Here is a 24,646-nt window from a genome sequence, read left to right on the forward strand (position 1 = left end):
ATCACGCGCGAGAGTCCCGGACGCGCGGCGATCGACTGCGACCACAATGGGCTCGCGTTCCCTTCGGAGGGCCGCGGAGAAACGGCCGTGTGGACGACGCTGGACGACACCAACAAGCGCAAACAAATTTCTCGAGGACCCCGACGACGACGCGGTCTCCGTGGGGAAAGCGGCCGTCGCGTTTTATGCGGCCTTCGCATTATATATGAAGACGTACGTTTCACGTTGAAAAGCGCTCGTTTTGTCGCGAGGCGTGTCGCGACAATGGCGCCGCACAATACTCGCCAAATTACGGTTGCTCCAGTCAAAATACACTTTTCCCAGCCACCTCCTCTCTTTCTCCCCCCCTCTCTCTCTCTCTCTCTCCCCTGTCCCCTTTCTCTTTCTCTCTCTCTCTCTCTCTCTCTCTCTCTCTCTCTCTCTCTCTCTCGTTCGGGACTCGTTCTCCGTTTCGCTAATCGCGATCGGCCATCTACGGCCGGCGTGCATCGGGTGACCGCAAACTGCAGCTGTATTTTCGGTTATCGGCCATCGCCGATCTGCGGATTTTCGGTTTTTACGAGAGACGCAGGGCAGCAAGGGCGAACTCCACCGCGTCTCGTTCTCCCCCGTCTTCGCGCGTCTCTTTTTAGCGCCCCGGCTAAAGCGCGACTACCGCGTGCGCTCGCGCTTCCGGCAGCCGCGTTTTCGTTTTACGGCCAACGAGCAGGCGAGCGGATCTCTCGTCGTCGCCTCGGCTTCTTCGTCGACTCCGCTTCGCGATGCTCGCTCGGCGAATTCGCCTTCTTCTTCTTCTTCTTCTTCGTCTTCTTCTTCTTCTACCTCCACCATTTTTTTTCTAACGTATCGACAATCCGTCGCTTAAAATTCCCCGGGAAGGGGCGAGGGAAAACATAGTGAGGACAGGGGGAGAGGATGATCGTATGGGCGCGAGGGCGAGAGCGTTAAGCAGCTGTCGGCCGTTCGGCGGCCATTGTCGCGCGATGTTTGAGTGTTCCCGAACAGCGGAGAACCGGCCGGTATTGTCCCGGCGCAGCCGAGATCTGACGATTACTTGCGCGCGCGCCTGTGATACCATCTCATCTGCATCATCGGCCGCGTCCCGCCTCTCCTCCGCTCTCTTTCTGCGCCTACATAAATACGTGTCTACGGGCGTGTACCTCCTGCCCGCAGAAATGTATCCCGACGGCGACGGCGGTAGCAGCGAGCGACAGTGCGAGCAGAAGAAGAAGAAGAAGAAGTCTTCCGGTCGAACATCGTCCGAGGGCGAATTTAGATGTCGAGATTGCCCAAACGGGGGCAATTCCCGGCTCGCTGCCGCTGCCACCGTCGCTCCGTCCGTCGCCTGGGACATCCTTATTGAGGTGGGCCTTGCCACGTGGAAAATTTGCCGAAGCGAGTCGCCACCTCGTAGTTGCTGCTACCGTTGCTGACTACCGCTGACTCTCCTCGAGATCGGCCGCTCGAAGGTCGCGACATTTCTCCCCGATGGCCCATTTTCAGGGGATTCGTCTCCCCTCGGAAAGTCCTGCAGCTTTTTATCAGCCGTGCGGGGGAAGAGGGGGCGCACGCGACTGCGGACGCGTTCTTGCTATTTTGGTCGTTAAATATTTTTTAATCCTCCAACGTGAGATTCGAATGCAAAGGCCGAAGTAACGAAAGAATGAATTGGATGTCGGTGTCGTCACCTCGCGCTCTCGCGGCTCCTCGTTGTCCTGTCGCGTCGGGACGGACGCATCGCGAGGATCGGCTCGATTTCCTCTGCGAATGCTCCCGCGAAAGAGAGAGAGAAAAGGACGAGGGGGAGGAAGCGGTCCCTCCGCAGCGCGCGCGGCGATTGCGGGATGAATTAGCGTTGCGTTATCAGCGCGGCGTAACATTCGACGATCTGAAAATATCGATTCGCTTGTTGTAAAGCTGTCGGTGAATTGTAGATTCCGGGAAAATAGACGCGCGACGAGAACGCGCGGCGGGTGTTTTCGAAAATATAATGTCTCCTTTCTGCAGAGCGCGCGCGCTCGCTGCGCAGTTTATGAAATGTACGTAGGACAGACATATCCGTTCCGATGCGAGCGCCGATAAGCTATCGGCATTATGCAGCCGCTTATAAAAACTCGATTGTCGTCGAGCAGGATTAATCTCGATCGGCTCCCTCCTCTCTCTCTTTTTTTTTTTTTTGGCCCGACCGGTATATCGAAATGTTTTCTCTGCGAGAAATAATGCTGATTTATAGCCCGCGTTAATTCGAGATCGCGTAGCGATACCGCGCCGGGCCGAAGTATAAAAAATGTATTTTTGGAAAGCGTCCAATGCGCAGCATGAGATCGAGAGAGAGAGAGAGAGAGAGAGAGAGAGGGGGGGGAGTGAGAGAGGGCTTATCTGATTCGCGCCAGCTACGAGCGAAATACATCCGGCTCCGATTTCTCCAAGGGCTGTTATTAAATTTTTAATGGCTCTTCTATAATCTCTCACCCCCCCCCCTCCCTCTTGCCCTCTCACTCTCACCCCGTCTCACTCCTCTTTAACGCGTTGAAAAGCGAGACACAACGCTCGATGAAATATTTCGCGATAATCACGAAAGCGCTTTTCGCGCGCTCGCACGCTCGCTCGCACGCGCGTCCCCGCTATCCGTTTATTTATTTAATTTGTCGTACGCTGAATTAAAATTGTTTCAATCTCATCGGCAAACGGGCTCGTCGATAATCCATTTCGGCTTGATGAGTCTTCGGACCGCCGACGATGGCGATCGCGCCCGCGCGCGCGCGCGCGTGATTCAGTGATGATGAAGACGAGGAGACGGAAGAGGGGGGAGGGCGAAGAGGTCAAATCCCGAGACAATTAATTACCGCGTACCGAGACGCGATAACTCATCGAAGTCCTGTCAGCGATCCTTTCCGCCTCGGTCGACGTCAATTGCGCGTTAAGGGGGCTCCCGAGCGACTCTCAAGGCGTCCTCTTTAACTCCGCCCCCCCCTGCGGCATTTTTTCGGAATTCTTAGGATAGCCTCGTTATGCACGCGTCGGCGAGCACGCGCCGCGTGCACAAGGATACTCCCGTTCTCGTCGCAAGAAGCCGAACGTTCTCGGAAAGTGCTCTCGCGTTGCACCCACCGAAAGCGGGCCCTTATTATTATCGCCGAGCTCGCGTTCGCCAAACTCCCCACGACGCGAATTTACGCGAATGCCACCGTGAAGCGGTCGATAAAAAAGAAAGGAAAGAAGAAAGCAGACCGAACTGCACACGTGCTGGAAAAGGCAAAAAGTGGTCGCCACGCGCGCGCCACGCCGTGCGTTGCTTGCGATCGCGAGTAAACTCGTCGCTCAACACATCCTTCATCACGCGAAAAGTCTGCCTAATTTGTGTCTAAATTAGGCGTGCGCGTCGCGACCGTCGAGTCTCGACTAGAAATTTTGATCAGGTTCACCTAATCACATTATTGATAAGGACCTAACAGGGTGAATGAAAGGTAATCCCACTAGGTAAGTGAGTCCTTGTAATATCCTAACGACAAATGAATAAGGAAGACTTTTATAAGATCATAATGATTGGGCCCACATTAGGACCTTGACGTTTCAACCTAGTGTATGATATAATATGGTTCAGTTAATCAGGTCCTTGTCGGGATCTTCATTCATTGTACCTAATACGATTTGCATGATTATCAAGTTTTAACAAAACAATTCTTGTGTGTCATTTCCAAATACAAAGATGTTTGCATCGAAAAAACACTTGAGATCACTTGAATATACTTGTAAAATGCTGAACAGAAAGTATCCTTTTTCAAGCAGTCAATAAATAGTTGTAAAATTAACGTGACACGCAACTTTTCTCTTTAACGCTACATTATGTCTCGTCACCTTGCGATACTTTATGATCTTATGATATGATATTCATTTTATGTTTCTTCTCGTGTATTACACAACATTACACATCGCGTCAAATTCGCATCATTCGCAACGAATTGCACCGCAGTCTACTACGTTGATATTTATATCGCATATGCGTATCGCATCGTGTTATATCCGCGGATACGATGGGAGCGATTAGAAAGGCCGGTCGAGCAAGTTCTCGCCTTCCGAACGTTAAGACTTTATTGAAGCTCGCGCCGCTCGTACACCCGGTATCGATTTTCCACTCGTTAAGCGCGCAGGAGAAGGTCCGCCCGCGATTTTACACACCTTAACTCGCGCGCGCCATTTATTCCTATGCTCCTTGTCGCGCTCGCGTTATCGCCTCGCGCTCGCGCTCGCGCGCGAGATGCTCCTCGCCGCGGCTGCATTATCGCTTCATTCGCCGCCGCGTTGCGACGCTCCACGTAGCGTGACTCGCGCCGTTTCGGTTGACCAGGCGGAAGAGCGTTCGGCGGAGCCCCGGGGAATCGATTGGCGATTTCTCGCCGCGGACACAGGCCGCCCCGACGTCGACGTCTCCGACGAGTCCACCGAGTCCGGCGCTCTCGAGGAGACGCGGAAACGTGCCGCCGCTTGGATCGCGCTCGCGAAGAGAAATCGCTTTACTATGCGACACGTGCGCCGTGTCCGTTGCTTGGTGAGTCTCTGTGCGATGGATAATGACGATATTAGAGTCGCGTGAGAGGTATTCGAAATGTTTCCTTCTGCTTCCTATACTCGCCCGCGACGCTGAGCGACGTTTCCAGGTCGGCGTCGTTTCCTTCGGAAAACACACCCGCGATCTCGCCGCGATATCGCCGACCGCGAGGAAACTCGTGTTTTTTTCTCTTTTCCTTTCCTAGTCGAACGTCGTTAGCCGGCCCAGTGCTTACTTTGCGTTTCGACAAAAATTTGTGCGGGAAAAGAGAAACGAGAGAGAGATAGCTGGATAGGCGAGATTGAGTCAGTCGGCGATTGAGAGATGATCGAGCGAAAGAGTCCCGGGGCGCGGGGGGGGGGGATCTTACGAATTTAAGAAGTGTGCCCATTTGCGCGTATACTCCCGCATATTTCGCTCGCAGGAACGACGAATTTGCTTCCGTTGCCGTGCTGAAATATTCGGCGCGCAGAACACATCCGCGTGAAATTGCAATTTCGAGACGATCGCGCGACGAGGCGACCGACTGAGACGACGCGCCTTGAGCTCGAATCGAGCGGCGATTACTTTCTTATCGGCGCTTGTTTTAATTTCGCGCTATCCGAGCGTGCGTAGCGCACTTGAGATAAGCGCGGACGTAAAAGATCCGCAGCCGTAACACGCCGCAAAATAAGAGAACACCTGCGCGCGGGCGAAATTAGAGAATCGGATTAAATATATCATCCCTCCGTCGCACCCACCGTCGTTCCGAAACCGAAGGGGCCAGGGAGGGAGACGAGAAAAGTCGTAAGGTAAGTGAGAGAGATTTAAGGTGCAACTTACTATCTCTCCGCAGGTGACTAATGCGAGCGACGCGGCTCTCGGTTATCCCGACGACCACGTTGCAGGCAGCGAGAGCGCCATGTCGCTCGTACGTCGTCGATCCGACGCCGCAAATTTCCGAATTCCATTCCGGATCAATCGCATCGCAGCGCTCGCCGTGATAGCCGCGGTGTTGTTCTCGCAGCTGCTCGTCGCGGGCTCTGTCGCCGCTCGACGAGTGTCGGTGAGTAGTCAGGCCGGAGGGAGACAACACCGACATACTCTTCGCCGGGCGACGCGAATTCGCGCGCGTTAACCCGACAAACGGGATATACTTGATCGATCTGAGGAAGAGGAAAATCGAGAACAAAACCGAGAAGGGCAACGACGACGCGAATGATTCGATCACAAGGAGATCACAATGAATAAATCTATCATTTGTAACATTATTATTATTATTATTATAATAATTATAATTACAGTTATTATACATTACAATTATAATTTTCTACAATGGCAAGCATTTTATATATAGCAGAGCCGGGTAAAGTTATTTGATCGGACGAAAGAGCCGTCGAGAGAGATTATTACAAAAGGAAGAGAGATAAAGTAGCGCACACACGAATCCACGAGTGAATAAGTAACGAACAAGATAAGTAAAGTAGCCGTTTCTCGCACTGCGTGACTCGCAGTCACCCTCGCAGACCTCGGCAGACCTCGGCGGGAAGCGTCATCACGCCAGCGGACGCTGCTCCGCCAGGAGATCAATGGGAGGAGCCGTTCCCGTCGACGAGGACCCGTCGGCCGCCCCGATCACCGCGCAGGACGTTGTCTCGCGCTTAGAGACCGCCGCGGTCCTGCGAGGTCGTCTGGTCACGGCTCTGGGCCGCGTGCTGCTGCTCTGCCTGGAGGACGACGCGAGGGTGCCGCTGGAGCTGATCCACGACGTCGTGCGGACTCGTCACGTGGCCGTCTACGAGCTGCTGCATGTGCTGCCGGCGCTGCGCGACAGGACGCCGCTGCAGCAGCTGTACAAGCTCCTGCAGATGCTGGAGAGAGTCGGCAGCCGCTTCGTCTCGGAGTACGCGTCGCTCTGCATAAGCGCCTTCCCGGCGGCCGGCATAGAGCGCGCGCCGCTCGACGACATGTTGACGGAGCTGGACCGCGCGATGCTACGGGCGATCTCGCTGGACAAGCGCCGGCCGGGCGGGGTACCGTTGACCTTGGCGGCGGCCACAGACTTGTTGCTGCGGACGGCCCGCAACGACAGCGAGCTGCTGAACCTGCGCACCGCGTCGGCGATCTTGCTGAACCAGCCGTCGTTCGACACGACGGACCCGGAGGTGCCCGGCGCCATCGAGTTCGTGGCGCTGCGGATGAAGGAACGCTCGCGCCCGGCGGATCCTCTGCTGGAGTACATGGAGCCGAACCTGGACAGCGCCGACGACTTCCTGCGGGCGGTCCTCGAGCGCCTCGAAGTGGACGAGCGGTCGTCCGATGTGACGAGAGAAGCGGTCTCCGTGTTGCTTCAGAACTTCGGCGTGGGCTCCTATCCGAAAGCTCCAGCCTGGAAGGATGAGCCGAGGAGGATCTTCGAGATGATCAGCGGCGAACGGTACCCGTTGGACGTCGTGTTCGTGGCTAGAAGCCTCGCGGATCTTCTGGACGACTCGTTCCTGCGGGACCTCGACGTCGGCTTCTACGAGAGCGGCGAGCACGCTCTTCTGCAGGTGCTCCTGCGGCTCCGTAAGAAGCCGGCTCTGCGGCACATGAAGAAGCCGCTGTCGCTGCTGTGTGCCTTCGTCTCCCAGCGGCTGATGAACGAAGACTCCGACGACTACGTGACGCCGGTGAGTGTCCATGAGCTGAACGATTACCTGGACACCTTCGATACCCCTTGCCTGCAGCGGGAGGTCGTCGACGCGATGCGAACGTTGCGTCCGTTGTTGACCGAGGAGCTACCTTGGACCTATGCGCTCGGGGACAGACGCGCGAGCGAGGATCCTCGGGAGCTGCTGTTGAACTCGTTGATTCGCTTGAAGAACCTGCCGATGAGCAAGCCGAGAGCGACCGCGCTCGACGACGTCATCTACAAGAGCCGTGTCCACGCGGTGGCCGGCAGACGAGAACAGATCTATGACTACGGCGTGGTCTTTCAGAGAGACGACTCGACGAACGTGGAGGTCGACCTGTTCTCCCTACTGATGCGCATACCGAATGCCTTCAGGAGCGAGAACTTTGCGCCGATGTTGAACTTCCTGTCCAAGCCGAACGTTCTCGAGCTCCTCGGCCGTGAGTTCAACAAGTTTGAGTACGAGAGCCCGAGGAGCCTGCTCTCGGCGATGCTGAAGAGAGCACTCGCGCTGCCGCTCGTGAAATCCAACGAAGCTCTCTTCAGGGTCCTCAACAATGCTCGGAATTATCTCGAGGAGCCGTTGCTGGTCAATCTGTACGGCACGGAGGAGCTGCAGCAGTTGCTGAAGAACTTGGCGGGCATCGACAATGACCCGCGCTACCTGCCGTTGAAGGTGCTCTTCAAGAAGCAAAAGTTGCTGGCGTACTTGTCGCCGACGTTCAGCTTGGCTGGCGTGAACACGTCGGCGGACGTACTGTCGCTGATCTTGCGCACGGTCAGCTTGAAAGCCATGCAGCCGAAGCTCGCGGGGGCTCTGAGCTTCGCGCTCGACAGCTTCGACGGGCCCCCGCTGCCACCTCGGCCTTTCGACCGCGGCGATTTTGTGTATTTATCGCGACAGTTGTTGTCGCACAGCAAAGCCCTCCGCAACGAGATCCTGAACTCGCCGGTGTACGCTGACGTGAGCCACTGGAACGTTTCCATCAGCGGCACTCCCGAGGCCGTTCTCGCTAGGCTGCTGAGTTACCCCGTGAATGAGATCGCCAACAACTCGCACCTAGCCTACGTGGTGAAGCGAGCGGAAAGCGTCATGAGCGACAAGGCCGTTGTGGACATTGATATGCTGAAGGAACGCACGTTGAACGCGATGTTGGAATATTTGCCGGGCACCACGTATGCGAAACCCGTGATTCTGCTGCTGAGGAAGGCGAACTTGATGACGCTCGTGCCGCGAGTTGACCTCGCGGCTTTGGAAGCTGCAGACGCATGCGACGCGTTGATCACTTTGCTGAAGAGTCTGGCCGAGTCTCCTATGGTGCGCGCTGAGAAACTGCTGCTAAGGCGGGTCAGGGCAGTGTTGAGCTCCCTGGACGGCGGCGTGGCTGGTCGATCAACGGAGCGTCACACGCCGATCTCGGCTTATCTGATCCAGACGTTGCAGGATCCGAGCGACGCGGCTTATGAGCCGCTCCTGTCGAACTTGAAGCTGCAGAACGTCACGGTAGCGCCTGAAGAGCGGCAAGCTTGGTCGGAGACTTACCTTCGGCGGATCATCCACGACGAGAACACCTCCGACGAGCTGAAGAAGGCCGCGACGATGGCTCTGGCGGAACTCGTGTGTGACGAAGACTCGGACGAAGAGACCGGCAAGAGAAGAATCGCAAAGGCCGTGTCGTTCTTGCCGGTTGAGACGTTTGCCGCACCTTTGAGAAAATTGCTGACGCCGGATTGGGTGTACAGTATTCTTCCGGTAGACATGAGGAAGTCTGATTTCTCGGCCAACGAAGAGTTGTTGCTGGCGATATTACATCACGTGAAGCAACGAGCCGAGGTTGCCGATAACTCAGCGCTCTTGAGAGCTATCTTCAAGGTCGAAATGAAGCTAGACGGGTGGAGAGCGAACGTGCAGTCGTTGAGGAGGACTGTCGCCGTGGTGAAGGATGCTCTCTACGATCCCGTGAAGGACCTCCTCACCGTCGCCGGTCTCAGTAAGATCAAGATCAAGGTCGTTCGCGCCGGCAAGTCGGCCAAGGCGACGTTGTTGGGGCTGCTGCGTACCTTGTTGTCTCATAAAGCGATTCAACGGAACAGCAAAGTCTCCAGGCTGCTTAACACCGTCAGGCAAGATGTGATCACGTTCGGAGTGGACGTCGACTTGTTGACCGTGCTCGACGAGGTCGGGATCGGGTATACGAGCGAGCTCGCTCCCATCAGGTTGTTCTTGCACAGGAACAACGTCAACGACAAGGTCGGGCGAGCCATCCTCGCGATCGCGGATCCCAAGAAACGCTATCGCGCCTTGCTGGAGATTCTCCAGCGACAACGCGACGGAACAAACAACGATACGCGATTCCTCGACGCGCTCTCCGCGCTGAAAAACACACCGGCTCGAGCACCGGCCGATATTCTGCTGTCGGATCTCGTGGATATAGTGAATACTATACCGAGTCATGTGATGCGACGGTACCGGCTCATCGAGCACTTGTTCAACGACGACACTTTGTCCCGTCTCACGTACGACAACGAGATCGCCGAATCGGACAATCCGTTGAGCGCTATGCTCTTCAACATGGCGGGTCTGCCGGAAATTCGCGACAACTATACCGTAGCGAGCGAGCTGAAGGCCATGTTGTCCGAAATCGAGCGACTGAACATCCGGCCGACCGTCACCGTCGCTCAGCTCAAGCCGTTGTTGTTGGAGCTTCAACATGTCCGACAGGTCAACGTGGACTTTTTGAACCACGTCTTAGAGCCCGAAGTGTTGGGCTATCTGAGCTTGGACGACCAGTCTGCGATACCTGACGAGGATAACGAGCTCTTGCGAATCATCGTCGACTCTCTGTTGGATCACGGAGCGGCAGAGGTCGATGACGACATGCAGAGACATCTATTGTCCTTCAAGAGGGCTCTAATGTTGACCATGGGCGTCGACACGACCTCGAAGAGATCCTTGACCGATGAGGATTGGAAGGTGACGCTTAGTCTCATACCGCGCGGAAAGGACTTTACGTCCGTTAAGAACTTCCTGCGGTCCGACGAGGTCCTCGAGCACATCCCCGAAAATATGAACTGGAAGCCGTATTACACACCTGCGAAGAAGCTGCTTCACCTGTTGTCTCTGATTGAAGACGACCGGCTGGAGAACAAGAACATTCAACGATCGGTGAAGAAACTGCGCGAAAACCTGGAGGAGCGCTTTAACTTTGTCACCGAGGAGGACGTGAAGAGCATGCATCGCACCTTGGCGAGTCTCGAGCTCAAGTATGACTTGGTCCCGCTCAAGATCTTCCTGAATCACGACAACATGATCAAGTATCTGCCGCCGGACTTCAAGTACGGCCGATACAGCACGTCGACTCACGCCCTCGTCGCGGTGTTGGAAAATCTGCTGCGGGTGTCTAGTTTGAAACGCAGAGCGATTCTCTACCAGACTATCACGTTCACCAGGCAGTCTTTGCTCGAGCAGAGCCAATCGAGGCGATTGTTGGGCTCCGACAAAACTGTCGATCGCTTGTCCACTGATGACCTCAGCTTTGTCAGCCTGTTCAACATGTCGTCACCGAAGCTACGCGAGTTCCTGAATCCGCAGACTCTGCTAGGTCTGTTACCAGAGTCCTTCAACTTCCGCGGCCGGCCGACGTTCAAGACGAAGGCTTCGTACTTGCTGCGGCAGTTGTTAAGATCCAACACCGACACGCAGGTAGAACTGGAGGCGCTTTTACGGGAAGTGGAGGACCACCCAGACGTGCCAATCATAAGTAAGGAGGACCTTGCGCCGATCCTGAAGATAATCCCCAGCCAAGGCATACCTCACGTAGAACTGGTCAAGGTATACCTGAAGCCGTCGGTGCTAGTGAAATTATTACCTGGAACCTTTGACCTGAAAAGAGTGTCCAACGTCAGGACAGCGTTGCACGACATTTTAGTCATGCTGGACGTCACTCTCGGTTCTAAGAAGACCGACAAGACCAAGGTGGCTATTGACGCGCTTGTGAGCGAGTTGGCGAAAGTAATCCCCACCGTGATATTGGAGGAAGCGGTGGTCGACACCAAGGACGTGAGATCGATCATCCTGGAGATCCCGTTCGAACGGTATAAGCAGATCGAGCAGTTGGAGGCTCAGATGACGACGGAGAAGGTGATCGCGGCTTTGCCGGCGGACTTCCAGCTGACCAAGTATAAAACGAAGAAACTGCGGCTGCTGGCGATCTTGGACGAGCTGTCCAAGAGCGAGATCTTCCGTTCGTCGGCGGACTCCGTCAGCTTCGTCCGGAGGATCGTCAGCAAGATGCCGGACATGCCGAGGCTGAACGACTCGGACATTGAGAAGCTGCTGTTGCAGTTGCCGTTACGCTCCTTCTACGTGAGACACTTAGTGACGAATTGCCGGCTGAAGACGTTAGTAGGCTACCTGCCCATTGGCTTCGACCTCAGCGCCTTGCAGACGCGGAAGACGAAGATCGCCAAGATCCTCCACTACTGCAAACTAGCGAATCCCACGGACGTCAGCACGAAGCAGGCATTGACCAACGCTGAGGCACTCCTCGGCAAAATGCCCGACTTGGACGTGACACGGGAACACGTGCAGGCTCTGATCAAGGAGATACCCTGCACCCACTTCACCTCCATCAAGTCGCTGCTGCGCTATCTATCCCAGCTGGATGTCTCGTCGCTCCTCAGCTGGGACTTGGACGTGTACAAGGCGACAACCTTTAAGCAGCGCATATTTGACCTGCTGACCGCGCTGAGGAATACGCACGAGCTGCAGAACGACAGGATGTTCTCCGCGCTCGATGCGCTGGAGACGAACGTGCGCTCTCTGCCGGACAAGGTGAACGTCTCCACGGAAGTCATGGACAAGCTGAATCAAGCAGACGGGCTCGCCGCGGACGAGTACAAGGCTTATCGCGAGCTCGTGGTGAGTCCTCAGTATCTGGAGAAGATATTACCGCCGAATTACAAGTTCTTGCCGGAGCACACGGTGCAACACCAGTGGTCGTTGATCGTCCACTTCTCGAAGTTGTTCATAAGAGAGGTGCGGCTCAACGATACGGTGAAGAGCGCGTTCGAGGCTACCGTGAATCTTCTTCGCAATCAGGGAGAAACCTACCTGGTGAACGCTTTGAAGGAAGGTTTGCAGCAGGAACCATTCAAGCAGGAACTGGTCCCGATGAGACTCTACACCCTGGGTCACGCGGGCAACTTGACCAGGCCGATCGAGGACGTGTATCGCGGCTATTTTCACGGATCCTTGCCGATGGTCCTGCGGGCGGCGTTGAAAGAGCTGATCCGTCGACCCGACGTCATCAAGAGCAAATCTCTGCTCAACGATTTGGAGGTGTTTCTGCACGACTACGTGATCCTCCGTATGCGAGACTACCCGTCCGCTTACGAGGTGCGCCGAGCGATCGACGAGATCCCGCATGAGGACAAGTACGATGACTTACGACTCCTCATGCAGTGTCGAGACATCGAGCAGTTGGTGACACGACAGTTCGTGCCGGAGGACGGCACGTCGAAGCAACTGCTTTTTAGTATGCTGGAATTGACGGAGAACGCTCCCGTCGATCTGGCGATCAAAGAGACCATCGAGTCGCTCAAGCCGGTTGTTTGGCATTCCATTCGCGAGGAAGAGGCAGAGTTGCTGCTGAAGCAGATGCGAGACTACAGGTATCACGTGAGCAAAGTGAACCCCATCAGGCTGTACATCGTCAGCGAGAGTTTGCAGGTGATCTTGGCCGACTATCGCACCAAGTACCCCACCTTCGGAGAGCGACTGGTCGCGCTCAGCGACATCTTGCGGGCGACACCCCCGATGAACGGCACGCACGGGTTGCGAGAAGCGTCCGACTACCTGAAGAAGGTCCTGAACAACGAGGTGAAGATCGAGCACGTGATCCCGCGAACGATGGATGACATCAACGTGCAGACGCTGTTCTTCGCGTTGCCGAAGACCCGCGACGAGAGAATCATTCGCGGTATCATCAGGTTCTTCTCTATCCCCAACTTGCTGCGTGAACTCAAGCTGCCCAAGGATCCTTTCGACTATGTGACCAAAGGTCAGCTTCTGCAGGCTGTCGTGGATCTGGGCCAAGGACTACGCACGGTGCAGGAGGATCCGTTACAGCAAGAGGCTCTGGAATATTTCAGCGACAAGATCCTGAGGACAGGCCCGGGTGCGCAACCGATCGAGCTGAGGAAATACGCAGCCAACTCGAACGTGAACGTGGACCTGTATGGTGTGATGAAGGCTGTCGATTACAGCAAGGCAGACGAGGCCGGAGCGGTGAAGGTTGCAATGTTCTTCGAGAACGAGTACGACAATCTTGTACACGCCGTGGGCTTCGACCACCTAGCCTACGCGACGAGAGGAACATATCTGACAGCGTTGTTCGAGCACCTCGTCGAGCACGTATCTCAGGTACCCGACGACGTAAAGCAGCAAATAAGCGCGTTGTTGCCGCTGGTGAAGCTCGACGGTCCAGGAGCTGAAGCCGTCGATCTCAACGACGACGTCGTCGCGCCGGCCATGAGGATGCTCGAGGACTCCCCGCAGTCCTCCGAGTTGCGATCGTTCGGATTGAGCGAAAATACGCCGAAATTATCGGCTTCTATCCTGAAGAACAAGGAGTCCTTGGAGACCGCCGTCCACCATATGCTCGAGACCATCGCGTCGTCCGAGGAAGTTGATAAAGGCGTCGGCTCTGGGAAGTCTTACCACGAGGATACTCCCGACGCCGTTTCCGAGCGCACTGAGGACATTGCACACGAGGTCACTCTTCAGGAGTCGTCGAGCACATCCAAACGGTCGAGCAAACATCGCACGCAGGAGTGGGTAACGTGGAGTAACACAGAGAGAAACACCAACTCCTCTCCGGCGAAAGCAAAGAAAAGCAAAGGGTCTGTGATGGTTTATAGCTCGACGAGCGTATCAGCGGAGAGTTCTGCAGAAGAGGAGGAAGCGGACGAAGAGGATCGACCGAGCGATCATGCGGGCTTTTCCTCCTCCGGCAAGGGAGGAGCGAAGGGCGATTCTTCGAGTCGGCAGGCGAGTTCGAACGCGCTCGGTTACGTGGACGTCGAGGTCGACAACTCGAACATGTCGGACAAACGAATAGTTAAGCCGCTTCCGGTGGCGTCGCGAGAGTTACCGTCGGAGGAGCTGCCACGGAAGAGGTACGCAGCGCACCGGGAGAGTCGCAAGTCGAGCAACCGCAGGCTCCTGATCCGGCCAGACAGCAGCACGGACGTCGAATTCGAGGACAATTCCGATAACGGAAGTGCAGCTGGAAGCGCAGCGCCGGATCTCAGGATGTTTCGCGACACGCTGCAGAAGAACGAAGACAGTCTGTCTCTCACGAAGGAACTGCTAGCCGAGAAGCCGACGGAGAAGGCGAGGACGAGGGAGGCGAGCACCGCGAAGAAGGACTCGAGCGGGAAGCGTCGGCGAGACAAGGCGAAGAAGAAACGGGAAAGGCGACGACGGGAGCAGAGAGCTTCGACGCGAACTTGAGTCTCGTCCGGTGAATCTACTGAGATGCGCTTATCGAGTATTCGTCAGAGAGATGCCGAGGAGAAGAGAGAGACGTCGGCGTCGAGAAGCGCGTCGAGGAGTGCGGCGGCGGCGGGCGTCGCCCGGTCGCGTCGGGACGACCAGAGGAAGAGAACATTTTATCGCTTCTAATTGAGAACGAGAAGATACTCTTAGTTGGACTAGTTGAATAGACGCGTTGAATAAAGATGCGTAACGATACCTCTCGAGAACGATGAAATATACATTTATTAAATATATATTTTCATTCTTTGTCACGTCCGTCGAGATGTCGCGGAGGTATTTTTAATCGAGCATCAATGGGAGCGACGGGCGTTCCGCGAAGAATCTCTTGTTAGCGTAATTTCCGCGCATTTCCCCTCCTCCGGCCCTCTAACCGCTCTAACCAGACTCTAACTCGTCTAACCGAACGTTCAGCAAATCTCAAACGGCGGGTCGCTTCCGGTTCTCAAACTCTGTTGTACTTTCGGCCGTTGAGCGCGAAAACACCAATCGTATAATGGCTCGGAATTGCCGCTTGCCCGGCGCAAGATCCGCCAATTCTCGCCGTTGCTCGACCAGTTTTCACCGGTAAAAATCCAAGATGGGAACCAAGAAGAGAGAATCCCGCGTAAGAGAAAGCTTTTGGACGAGGAGAGATAAAGGGGAAGAGAGGGAGAGAGAGAGAGAGAGAGAGAGAAAGAGAGGACCGGAACCGCCGGGCGAAATATCAGGATTGACACTCGTATTAACGCGTACATGTCCCACGTTTGTACAGCGAAAGAGAGAGAGGGGGGGGAGAGGAAAAGAGAGAGAGAGAGAGAGAGAGAGAGAGAAAGAGAGAGAAAGAGAAAGAGAGGGTGGAGAAAGACAGGGAGAACGACAAGAGACGCGCAGATACGGCGCCGGCGATGCGTGCGTATAGGGGCGCGTTCGTTCGACGACGAGGAGGGCGAGAGACGCAGGGGCGGGAGGAGAGGACCGTTTATGCGCGCGACATGGAGCTGCGCGTGGAAGGAGGTACGTGACACAGACGTCACATTAGATTTGGAGGCTAGACGTGTACGAGGCACAAACGTATCTCGCGGCGATCTCGCACCATCCCCCGTGTGTGTCCGCGTCCCCCTCCCTGCCTCTCTCTCTCTCTCTCTCTCTCTCTCTCTCTCTCTTCCTTCCTTTCCTTTCGTCCGAAGCGAGCACTTCGCTTTTCGGCGGCTTGGCGCGCGGCTGCGGCTTCAGATACCGCGGAAGATAATCTCGATCTACGCCAAACAGCGTGAGCGCGCGGCTAAACCCTTGCTCGGATAATATAGATAGCATTCAGCCCGCTCCCCCCTCCCTCGCGCCCAGCCCGCCCCCCTCGCCGCTTGTCCGTCCGCGTAACCCTCTCTGGCTCTCTCCCCGTCACTCCTTTCCCTCTCTATCTGTCTCTGAAGGCGGCTGAATTCAATAATGCGCCCGTGTGTACGAGGCCTGAATGAGGGCATTGTTGGTCCCTTGAACCAGTATACTCTCCCGGCCTCTCTCTCTCTCTCTCTCTCTCTCTTTCTCTCTCTCTCTCCGCTCGCCCGGCCCGCGCGCTCAATCTGTTTATCTCTCCATCTGAGTTCCTGTCCCCCTTTATCTCCGTAAGGTGAACCAGAGACGCGCGTACGTGGACCGTCCGCGTTATGCGGGAGAGTCCGCGTGTCGCGTTTCGCGAACGATTCGGCGATAGCTCGGCTGGGCGATACATTGTACCTCGCGACGGAGATTGGGGCAGCGGGGGCGGGAGGGGATAACGTTGTCTCTTTCTCTCTCTCTTTCTCTCTTTGCCGGCGAGAGCGGCGGGACGACCTCTTTCCGTCGATGGGAATTCTGTTCAGAGCGTCTTCTTTTCCGCGAGTCTCGACGTTTTAACAAATATATTCCACGAACTGCGTGCGCTCTGTGTCCTCTCGACTCTTGAGGCCGGCAACAGTTACGATCTTCTCTTTGTCGTGCGCGATCGATTCTTTTCGTTAGCCGACGGTGGATCCTTCCACGGCAATTAACCGACTCCCCGGTCGCGCGAGACAGTCTTTAGCACTCGGCTCGTTGAATATATGTTATTAACGTCGTATAATAGAGGCGTGTTCCTGCGAGACGCGACTGAAGAAGCGTCCGACGCCTCGGAGAGGCTCTCTTCCCCTTCCCCCCACCCCTCCGCGTCTTCAATCCCCGCATTTTTCGCACACGCGCGGTAATATGAAAACAATTATGTGTATGCCTCGGCGCAATCTAGATAGAAACGCGGTGCGGTGCGGTGCGGTGCGGTGCGGTCCGTCCGAGCCCGAGGATCACGGCGCGCTCTCTCTCTCTCTCTCTCTCTCTCTCTCTCTCTTCTCTCTCTCTCTCTCTCTCTCTCTCTCTCTCTCAGTCTCTCTCCCTACTCTTTCTCTCCGCACTCCCGCACTCCCGTTCCTCCTCCGTTGATCACGAAGTTGCCTAAAGCGTTGCAATAAGCCATAAAGATACCGTGGCGGATACCCGCGGCCGCGCGCGCTCGCGCGAGCGAGCGCGTGCAACACGTGAACCCTTCCTTATAAAGATATGTGTATCCTGCATCGGGAATAATTATATAGACGCGCCCGGCCGCGCGCACCGTCCGTAAACCAGCAGATTCGTACCGCAGATGCACCCTCGATGCACCTCGCCTTCTTCTTCTTCTTCGTTTCCCGACGTCTTATCACATGGCCGGCCGAGCGCTCACGCGCGTTTATTGACGTCTTAACGATGCGAGCGCGCGTAGCTCTTCTCTCCTCTTCCTCCGCTCCTCCTCGCCAGGGAAAGCGCGGCGGGGGGGCGAATGCGAATTAAACTTATCCCGCCGGCGCGGCGCGGCGCGTTCCCGGCTTCGGTATATCGCGATTGTATCGATCGAATAAATATCCCGCGAGAGAGATCGCCGATCCGTCACCGGCGGCCGCGAGAAAGGCTCCGGCTCTGCCGCGCGCGCGTGCGACGCGCGACGCGCGCTGCACCGGCGTGTTGCTTTCCGTTGATCCTGCGAAAGCGCGTTGAAATCACGCTCGAGATAGCGAATAAAATTCGGGGTATTCTTCACTTCGCTTCGTCGGCTGACCGACGCCGACGGCAGCTCGGCACTTGCGAGTAAGTAGAGGACACTCCGTGTCCTCTAAAGCGCGAAGAATCCTGGCGCGACGGAGAATTCACTCGGAACGATGATGAAAAGAAAGCCGGAGCCATTCGCGGATTCCTCGTCCCCGTGAGTGGATGGAGTTTGAATCGATCAGAGTGAATTCGTGGTCGCGACGACACGTGAAGTGCGCACGTGAAGTGTCAGATGCGCTCCGCGCGAGAGGAAACTCGCTCGAGCCCCGAGTCACCCGGGTTATTCCCGACGCTCTGCTCTTCGAACGTCAAGCTCACTCGCGGGACTTTAGGGACCACGTAACTTGCTTCGAAATATCGCGAAGTAATTCGCGAAATAATTGGCGAAAGCTGTCGACGAGGGAGCGTCAACGCGAGCCGCGTGCGACGCGTCCGTCGGTTTCCGCGCTAACGACGTCGCCCGCCTGCCGCAGGTGGCCGCGGATATCGGCAATGGACGCGCGTACATCGACGGTCGCAGTGATACCTGCACGCCTGACGCGCAGGTGCATCAGGTGTCGCAGGCACCTGAGGCCGACGTTTCCTACGGCGGTTGCCCTGCGCGCGACTCGCCGATGTCGCGCGTCTGCGATCGGCCGACCGCGCTCCTTGCGATATCGATATCGATATCGGCCGGGAAAAATCGAAGGAGGCAGGGAGTAGACGAAGGAAAATGCTGGACACTGCGACGACTGTACTCGTTTCCGCGCGCGTTTCGAGCGCGGGTCGCCTCCGTAATCAAAGACGGTGAAAAATATTGTAAGGCAAACTGCGACTCTCTCTCTCTCTCTCTCTCTCTCTCTCTCTCTCTCTCTCTCTCTCTCTCTCTCACTCTTTCTCTGTCTGTCTGTGTTTGTCTCTATCTTTCCGTCTCTCTCTCTCTCTCTCTCTCTCTCTCTCTCCCTTGTATATACATATATACACGTAATTGTATGATTACGCTAATTAAGCGACGGCCTGCCTATTTCCATGACGGCCGCTCGTAAATTCTGCGCGCGTCGTAAATTACCGGTTCCCTCGGCATCCTACCCTCGATACGCCGATATAATTCCTGATACATATATTGAATAATAATTACATTAATGTAACGCGCGTTACGTGCACGCGAGACGCACGCGAGGCGAGGCGAGCGGAGGAGAACGTCATCGTCGCCGTCGTCTTCGATTTTCTTTCGTTCTTTCGTTCTCCCGTGTGGCTTGTTCGCGAGCGATATCGTCCTGCTTTACCAGGACGAAAATCGTCGCGACGGACTATTTCTGCGTCCTCGGCGCTCCGCGACTCGTCGGCACCTCGTCGCCGCGGCGCGGATCCTGCCGGCAGCGGAAGCCTGCCGAAGCGGAAAGTCGCAGTCCCGGCTGGAACAAAGCGCCCGGCCGGATTTGCAACTGTAATTACACGCTGGAATATAATTACCGTTGCTTTTTTCACCGCTGTAAACGCTGCAGCCACAATGTTGTGCCGATAATAACCACGCACGTTGATCGCCGGTGGTCTTTTCGGAGGAGAGCGCGAAGTAGAGCGAGCGAGCGTAATTCGGCAACGCGGCTGTAATTCGCGGGTCTTGATCGAAATTCTCTCCTCCCCCCCCCCTTTTTTTATGGCCACAATGCGTCGTCGTCGAAAGTATCGCAGCTTAACCGTGTCCGGTCTTTGTTCGCGCAGCGTCGTGACAATGGAGTCGCATTGCGATCTTCTCGTTATATTGAAGGTAATTCTTTCTGTTCGCGCAGGGGTGGATTAAGAGAACAGAGAAGGACGAGAAGGGACCCGCTTCTTTTTAGCCGACAGTCCAAAGGCAAACGCGCAGTAGTAGGTCGTGTTCTCCAGCCCTTTTAAAAGGACCTTCTCTGCTGGCAGCGAAGGTCCGTATGGGTCTGTCATCGGCCGGTAATACTTTGAGACAATGTCTGTCCCATTTTAAAAAGGACAGCTTGGGTTTCGTCCGAAATCCTGCCATTGTAACGGGACAAGCAGGCGCCATGTGGAGAAAGTCGTTAATCTCGATGATATGCTCGACATTTTTTCGGCGCCGGTTGTTATCGCTCCGGCGATACGCGGATACGAGGGTCGTCGTTGATATCGCGCGAAGAGAAACGGAATTTCGCTTCGTTGCTGAGAAGAGCGAACATGTACTCGGCTCGCTCCTTCTCCTTTCGGCCACTAAGGAAACAAACAAAGAACCGCGCAGTAATGTCCACTTGACTACATCTCAGCGCGCGATTTTAATCCTTGAAAGCTACTAGTGGGTGAAGTTTCACCCCATGTGAATTTTTGATCCTATCAAAAAACGTAACCACACACTGACGATACTAATTTTGTAAGTATAATATTTACTCACAGGATCAGTAGTGAGACAACATTAAAACGGATAAAACAAATCAATCCTCGCATATATTTTGCTATACAATGACAATAACAAGAAAAGTTAGTTTGAGGTGATATTTCATCGTGGCTTTTAAGAGTTAATAGCGAACACGAGACCACGTAGCGTGTCCTGCGCCGAGTCCTGCGCGAGTTCAGGACAGGTCTGTCGCGCGGGACCCTATGGGGCGCCGGGCCTGAGAGAGGCGGGTTAATATCGCTATTAGAGCGCGTTAAGCCCCCAAAGTCGGCAAAATGAAGGCCTCGCGACAAAGAAACTCGGGGAAGTGACACGGGGTGACCCTTCTTCGCACTTTAGACACTCGGATCGAATTTTCGCGCAGGACCGTCCGATTGGACGCGAGCCGGTGTATCTTGGCCGAAGGCTCAACCACGTTATTATTATTATTATTATTATTATTATTATTTATTATTTATTATTATTATTCGCCGAGACAACGCTTGTTCGTTCGGTTATACCGGCGATCGCGCGCGCATCCTTCCGACCCGCTCTAGGATCCTTCATTCTTCCCGGCAGACGAAGCGCAGAAGGGAGCGTAGCCGAGCGTGCGGCTCGCAATCGGCACACGCTTAATGGAGACATCGGTTATCCGTGTCTATTCTCTTTGTGCTTCCAATTACCCCTCCCCTGCCGCGCAGTCACGTACGCGACATCCCCACGCGCGCGATTCCTCGCCGTGAGTGCGTCGCGAAAGACGAAGAGACCAGACGAGACCGGGCAAACTGAAAGCCAAGAGTGAGAGAGAGAGAGAGAGAGAGGGGGGGGAAGACGGGGAGATGAGCGGGAAAAGAGGGCGAAAGAAACTCGGATTCGTGGCGGGGGCGAGCCCTTTGCGATACGCGCGCGTTCGCGCTCGCGAAAAACACACGGGGAGAAACAAAACTATAGACAGGGCCGGGCTCGCGTTTAATTTTGCGGTTTAATTATTTTTTAAATTAAACCGCCGGGCCGCGCGAGCGAGCACCGAAGCCGCGCGCTCGCGCGCCTACATTCACGAGGGCGCGCGTATATGCAGTCCCACGCACGATCCATGTTTTATATTCCTTGCAGAGATACGCGCGCCAGGACGCTCGCTCCAGGAGCCGAGGGGATGAGACCGCCGTGGCGGGTGGGAGAAGGCGACGCGGGGGGACGTTTTGAATGTGAAATACCGTCTCCAGCGAGGGTGGCGAGCCACCACCGCCGCCGCCGCCGCCGCCGGGATGGCGAAGGGGTTGGCGGGCAGGGGTGGGTGGCTGATTGTGTGCTCGTTCGTTCACCGGCTCTGCCGCGCTGCGAAACGCGACAGGGTGGCGGCCGCGAGGGTGGCGGTCGGAGGGAAAAAAGGAGAGCGCGGAATAAAAATGTAAAACGCGACTCGCCTCGGGCTTTCTCCGGCGTATGTGAGGATGCGGTTTGTGTGTGTGTGTGTGTGTGTGTGTGTGTGTGTGTGTGTGTGTGTGTGTGTGTGTGTGTGCACGCGCGCGCGCGCGTTGTGAACGTGTACATGTCTTTGTGCATGCGGTTACGTGGACGTGAGCTATCCTCTCTCGCTTTCCTCTTCACTTTCTCTCTCTCTCTCTCTCTCTCTCTCTCTCTCTCTCTCTGTCTTTCTCCCTGCCTCTTTCTCTCTTGCTCGTGTGTTCGTGTAAATAAGTTCGGGCACCGCCATCGCTACTTACACATGTACACGCACATGTCCAGGCGCTTTTTCCAGGGGTTTTCATATTTCTAGACTTGTCCCGGCTTCGCCGGGAGTCCCGCCGGCGTTTTTCTATTGGCGGTGCCGCAGTTATTAAAGCGTTTCATTGGACAAGGTTTACCTGTTACGCGAGGAAATGCAACGGGATAAGGGAATATCGCGCCGGTGAATCTTTTTACGGCCGAAAGAAATCCCCTACTGGCTCCACTCCGCTCCCCTCCTCTTCCACCACCACCTCCTCCTCCTCCTCCTCCTCCTCCTCTTTTTTCAACCGCGCTCTTAATCCACCTTTCTTTAATTACGTCTTGTGTTCGAGCCGATAATCATCGACGGATCGTAAAGACGCGAGCGATTAAAAAAATAAAGAAGAAAGGGGAGAGGGTGGGCGAGAGGGAAAAAAGAGCGCGACCCGTCGAGCGTAAAAAAAAAAAAAAAGAGAGAAAAAAAGAAATAATCCCGCGGAAACGGCAATAGAATATTTCGCACGAGCGCGAGAAGGATGGCGCGCGCGTTCTCGTGGTCGGAACAATATCGTCTAGATCTGCCGGCTGTGTGCCGGCCGGGTTCCTCGTAAAAATGTCCGCTTTTCGCGTGCGTACCTGTGCCAAAGTATATGAGTTACTATACAATATATCTTTTGGAGATAACGCCGATATCTCTGATGTACATACACACACGTACACATCTATATGCATCTACGTGCATGTATCGGTATACCTCCATACCACACGCGCGCTCGCGCGTTTCTGCACGGCACTCTCTCTCTCTCTCTCTCTCTCTCTCCCCCCCCCTCCCTCTCCCTCTCTCTCGACGTAGTTGGCTCGCTCTTTCTGCATATCGAGCGTGCATCTATACGATCCAATTTATACCATAAAAAAAAATATTCCGTCGCTAGATTCTCGTGTAAGATACGTGTGGGCCGCGAGAGCGCACTTTGCAAATCGCTGAAACCGGGCCGCGGCTGACTGGAAACGCGCCGGGCGGCCACGCGCGACCGTTGTATCGGCCAGCTCGGAGCGTTTCGCCGTGCAAGCGTATTCAATTATCCGCGGAGATTTCGTTCGAGAGAGCAATCACGGGGAGAAAGCGACGAGGCCTCGTTGCCGTCGGCGGCTCCTCCCCGAGGTGGAGGATCGCGCGGCCGATCGATGTCGATCCCCGATGGACCGGGGAAAGACGACGAGGGAGGAGCGCGCGGGAAACAGCGGCACTCTCGGTGTCGCTCGGACTCTTCGACTACTTTTACATTAGCGCGATAAGTCAGGTGAATGTAGGACGGCAGGTCGAGGCGCGAGGTGAGGCAAGCGCGAGCTCCGCGGCGCGGCGGGCAGAAGGGAGCGGGAGGTGAGCGGGTGGCCCGTGGGCCGAGAAGATGTATTTTTTCACCCCTTTCTTGCAATAAATCTGCTCGCGGGGAATTAGTTTCGAGATAAAGTATAATATCGGGCCCCCGGTGGGTGACGTCAGAGGCTGCTTCCCGCTATTTATGGCCGCGATAGTGTCAGTCGTGTGCGCTCGCCCGCTCTCTAGCAGCAGTAGGCACCCAACCGCCGTCTCGTCCCCCTCTCCGGCCCCTCCCCTTCGCCGGTGCCACCGCCGCCACCGCCGCCGCCGCCACCCTGCACCCTCTTTCACCTCTTCCTCCTCCGCTCCTTCCTCCTCTTCATCCTCCGACGCCGGAAAACCGCCACCCGCCCGGCGAGCTCCCTCCGCCCGGCCGGCCTCTCCGCACCGCTACCGCCGACGGGGTAAATTATTGGAAAATAGTCGGCCGCTCTCTGAGATCCTCTTTCCAGCGTCGCGACGCCAACGCGGGCGCGGGCGCGATCCTTCTTCTGTTTTGTATTCCGCGGTACCTTCGGGTGCCCGTCTGATTTATGCCTCTTCTGCCACCGCTCGCTTGCTCGCTTGCCCCAACCCCCAGCCCTGCCTCGCCACCCCTTGGAAACCCCTCTCGGTGTTCCAGCAACCAACCCCCCTCCGCGCCCCGCCATGCGAGGGGGATGAATTTTGTCTCGCGCGCTCTACACTTTATCTCTCGCGAGCTTCTCCCGCTCTCCTCCTCCTCCTCCTCCTCCTCCTCATTCTCCTCCCCCCTCGTCCCATCCCATCCTGCTGCTGCTGCTGCTGCTGCCGCCGCCTCCTTCCGCCGGTGTATCGACTTTTTCGTATCCGCGTCTTGCGGTGGCGCGCGTACGTAATGCGGCGGCATCGAGTCTTCGGCTTTTCCCCCTCGAAGGGGCGGCCAAGTAATTCCGAACGAATGTTCGAGACTGCGTTTACACGGCAGCCCGAAACCTGCGGCGCTACGCGTCGCTCGCGTGATGTGTGTGACAGCTGGCTGCGTAACCTCGCCGTTCACGTAAACCGCAGATTACCCTTAACCTTTGGAGGACGGAAACCAATTTATTGGCTTTTAACTGCTTTTGCCTTTGGAGGCCCGAAAAACCAATTTATCAGGTTTTAACTTACTATTGTAGGATATTTTAATTTATTAATATCCTACTTTTATATTTCATATTCGCTTACACGTTGTACTCTGTATTGTACCAGTTTCGATTTGTAAACAGGATCGGGCAAACGCTCTCTCTGTGTGTGTGTGTGTGTATGATATGACTGTCGAGCCGATACTTATTGTTATTCATTCGCGGTGAATGCAATGCACCTCTTTGCGTTGTACCGTGCTTCAAGCTGTATCACACCAAGAAAAATTA

General features: G+C 55.6%; 1 protein-coding gene across 1 annotated transcript; it reads left to right on the top strand.

Annotated features, from left to right (window-relative positions):
• The first annotated feature begins 4,344 nt into the window (after positions 1 to 4,344).
• On the top strand, positions 4,345 to 14,968 carry LOC112589583 (uncharacterized). The gene is made up of 3 exons (XM_025303480.1): positions 4,345 to 4,549; positions 5,385 to 5,594; positions 6,043 to 14,968. The coding sequence occupies exons 1-3, from the start codon at positions 4,520 to 4,522 to the stop codon at positions 14,716 to 14,718; spliced, it is 8,916 nt and encodes a 2,971-aa protein (XP_025159265.1). The 5' UTR covers positions 4,345 to 4,519; the 3' UTR covers positions 14,719 to 14,968.
• The last annotated feature ends 9,678 nt before the right edge of the window (positions 14,969 to 24,646 follow it).

The sequence above is a fragment of the Harpegnathos saltator genome, unplaced genomic scaffold, assembly GCF_003227715.2.
Source record: "Harpegnathos saltator strain DR-91 unplaced genomic scaffold, Hsal_v8.6 scaffold55, whole genome shotgun sequence".
Taxonomy (NCBI): Eukaryota; Metazoa; Arthropoda; class Insecta; order Hymenoptera; family Formicidae; genus Harpegnathos; species Harpegnathos saltator.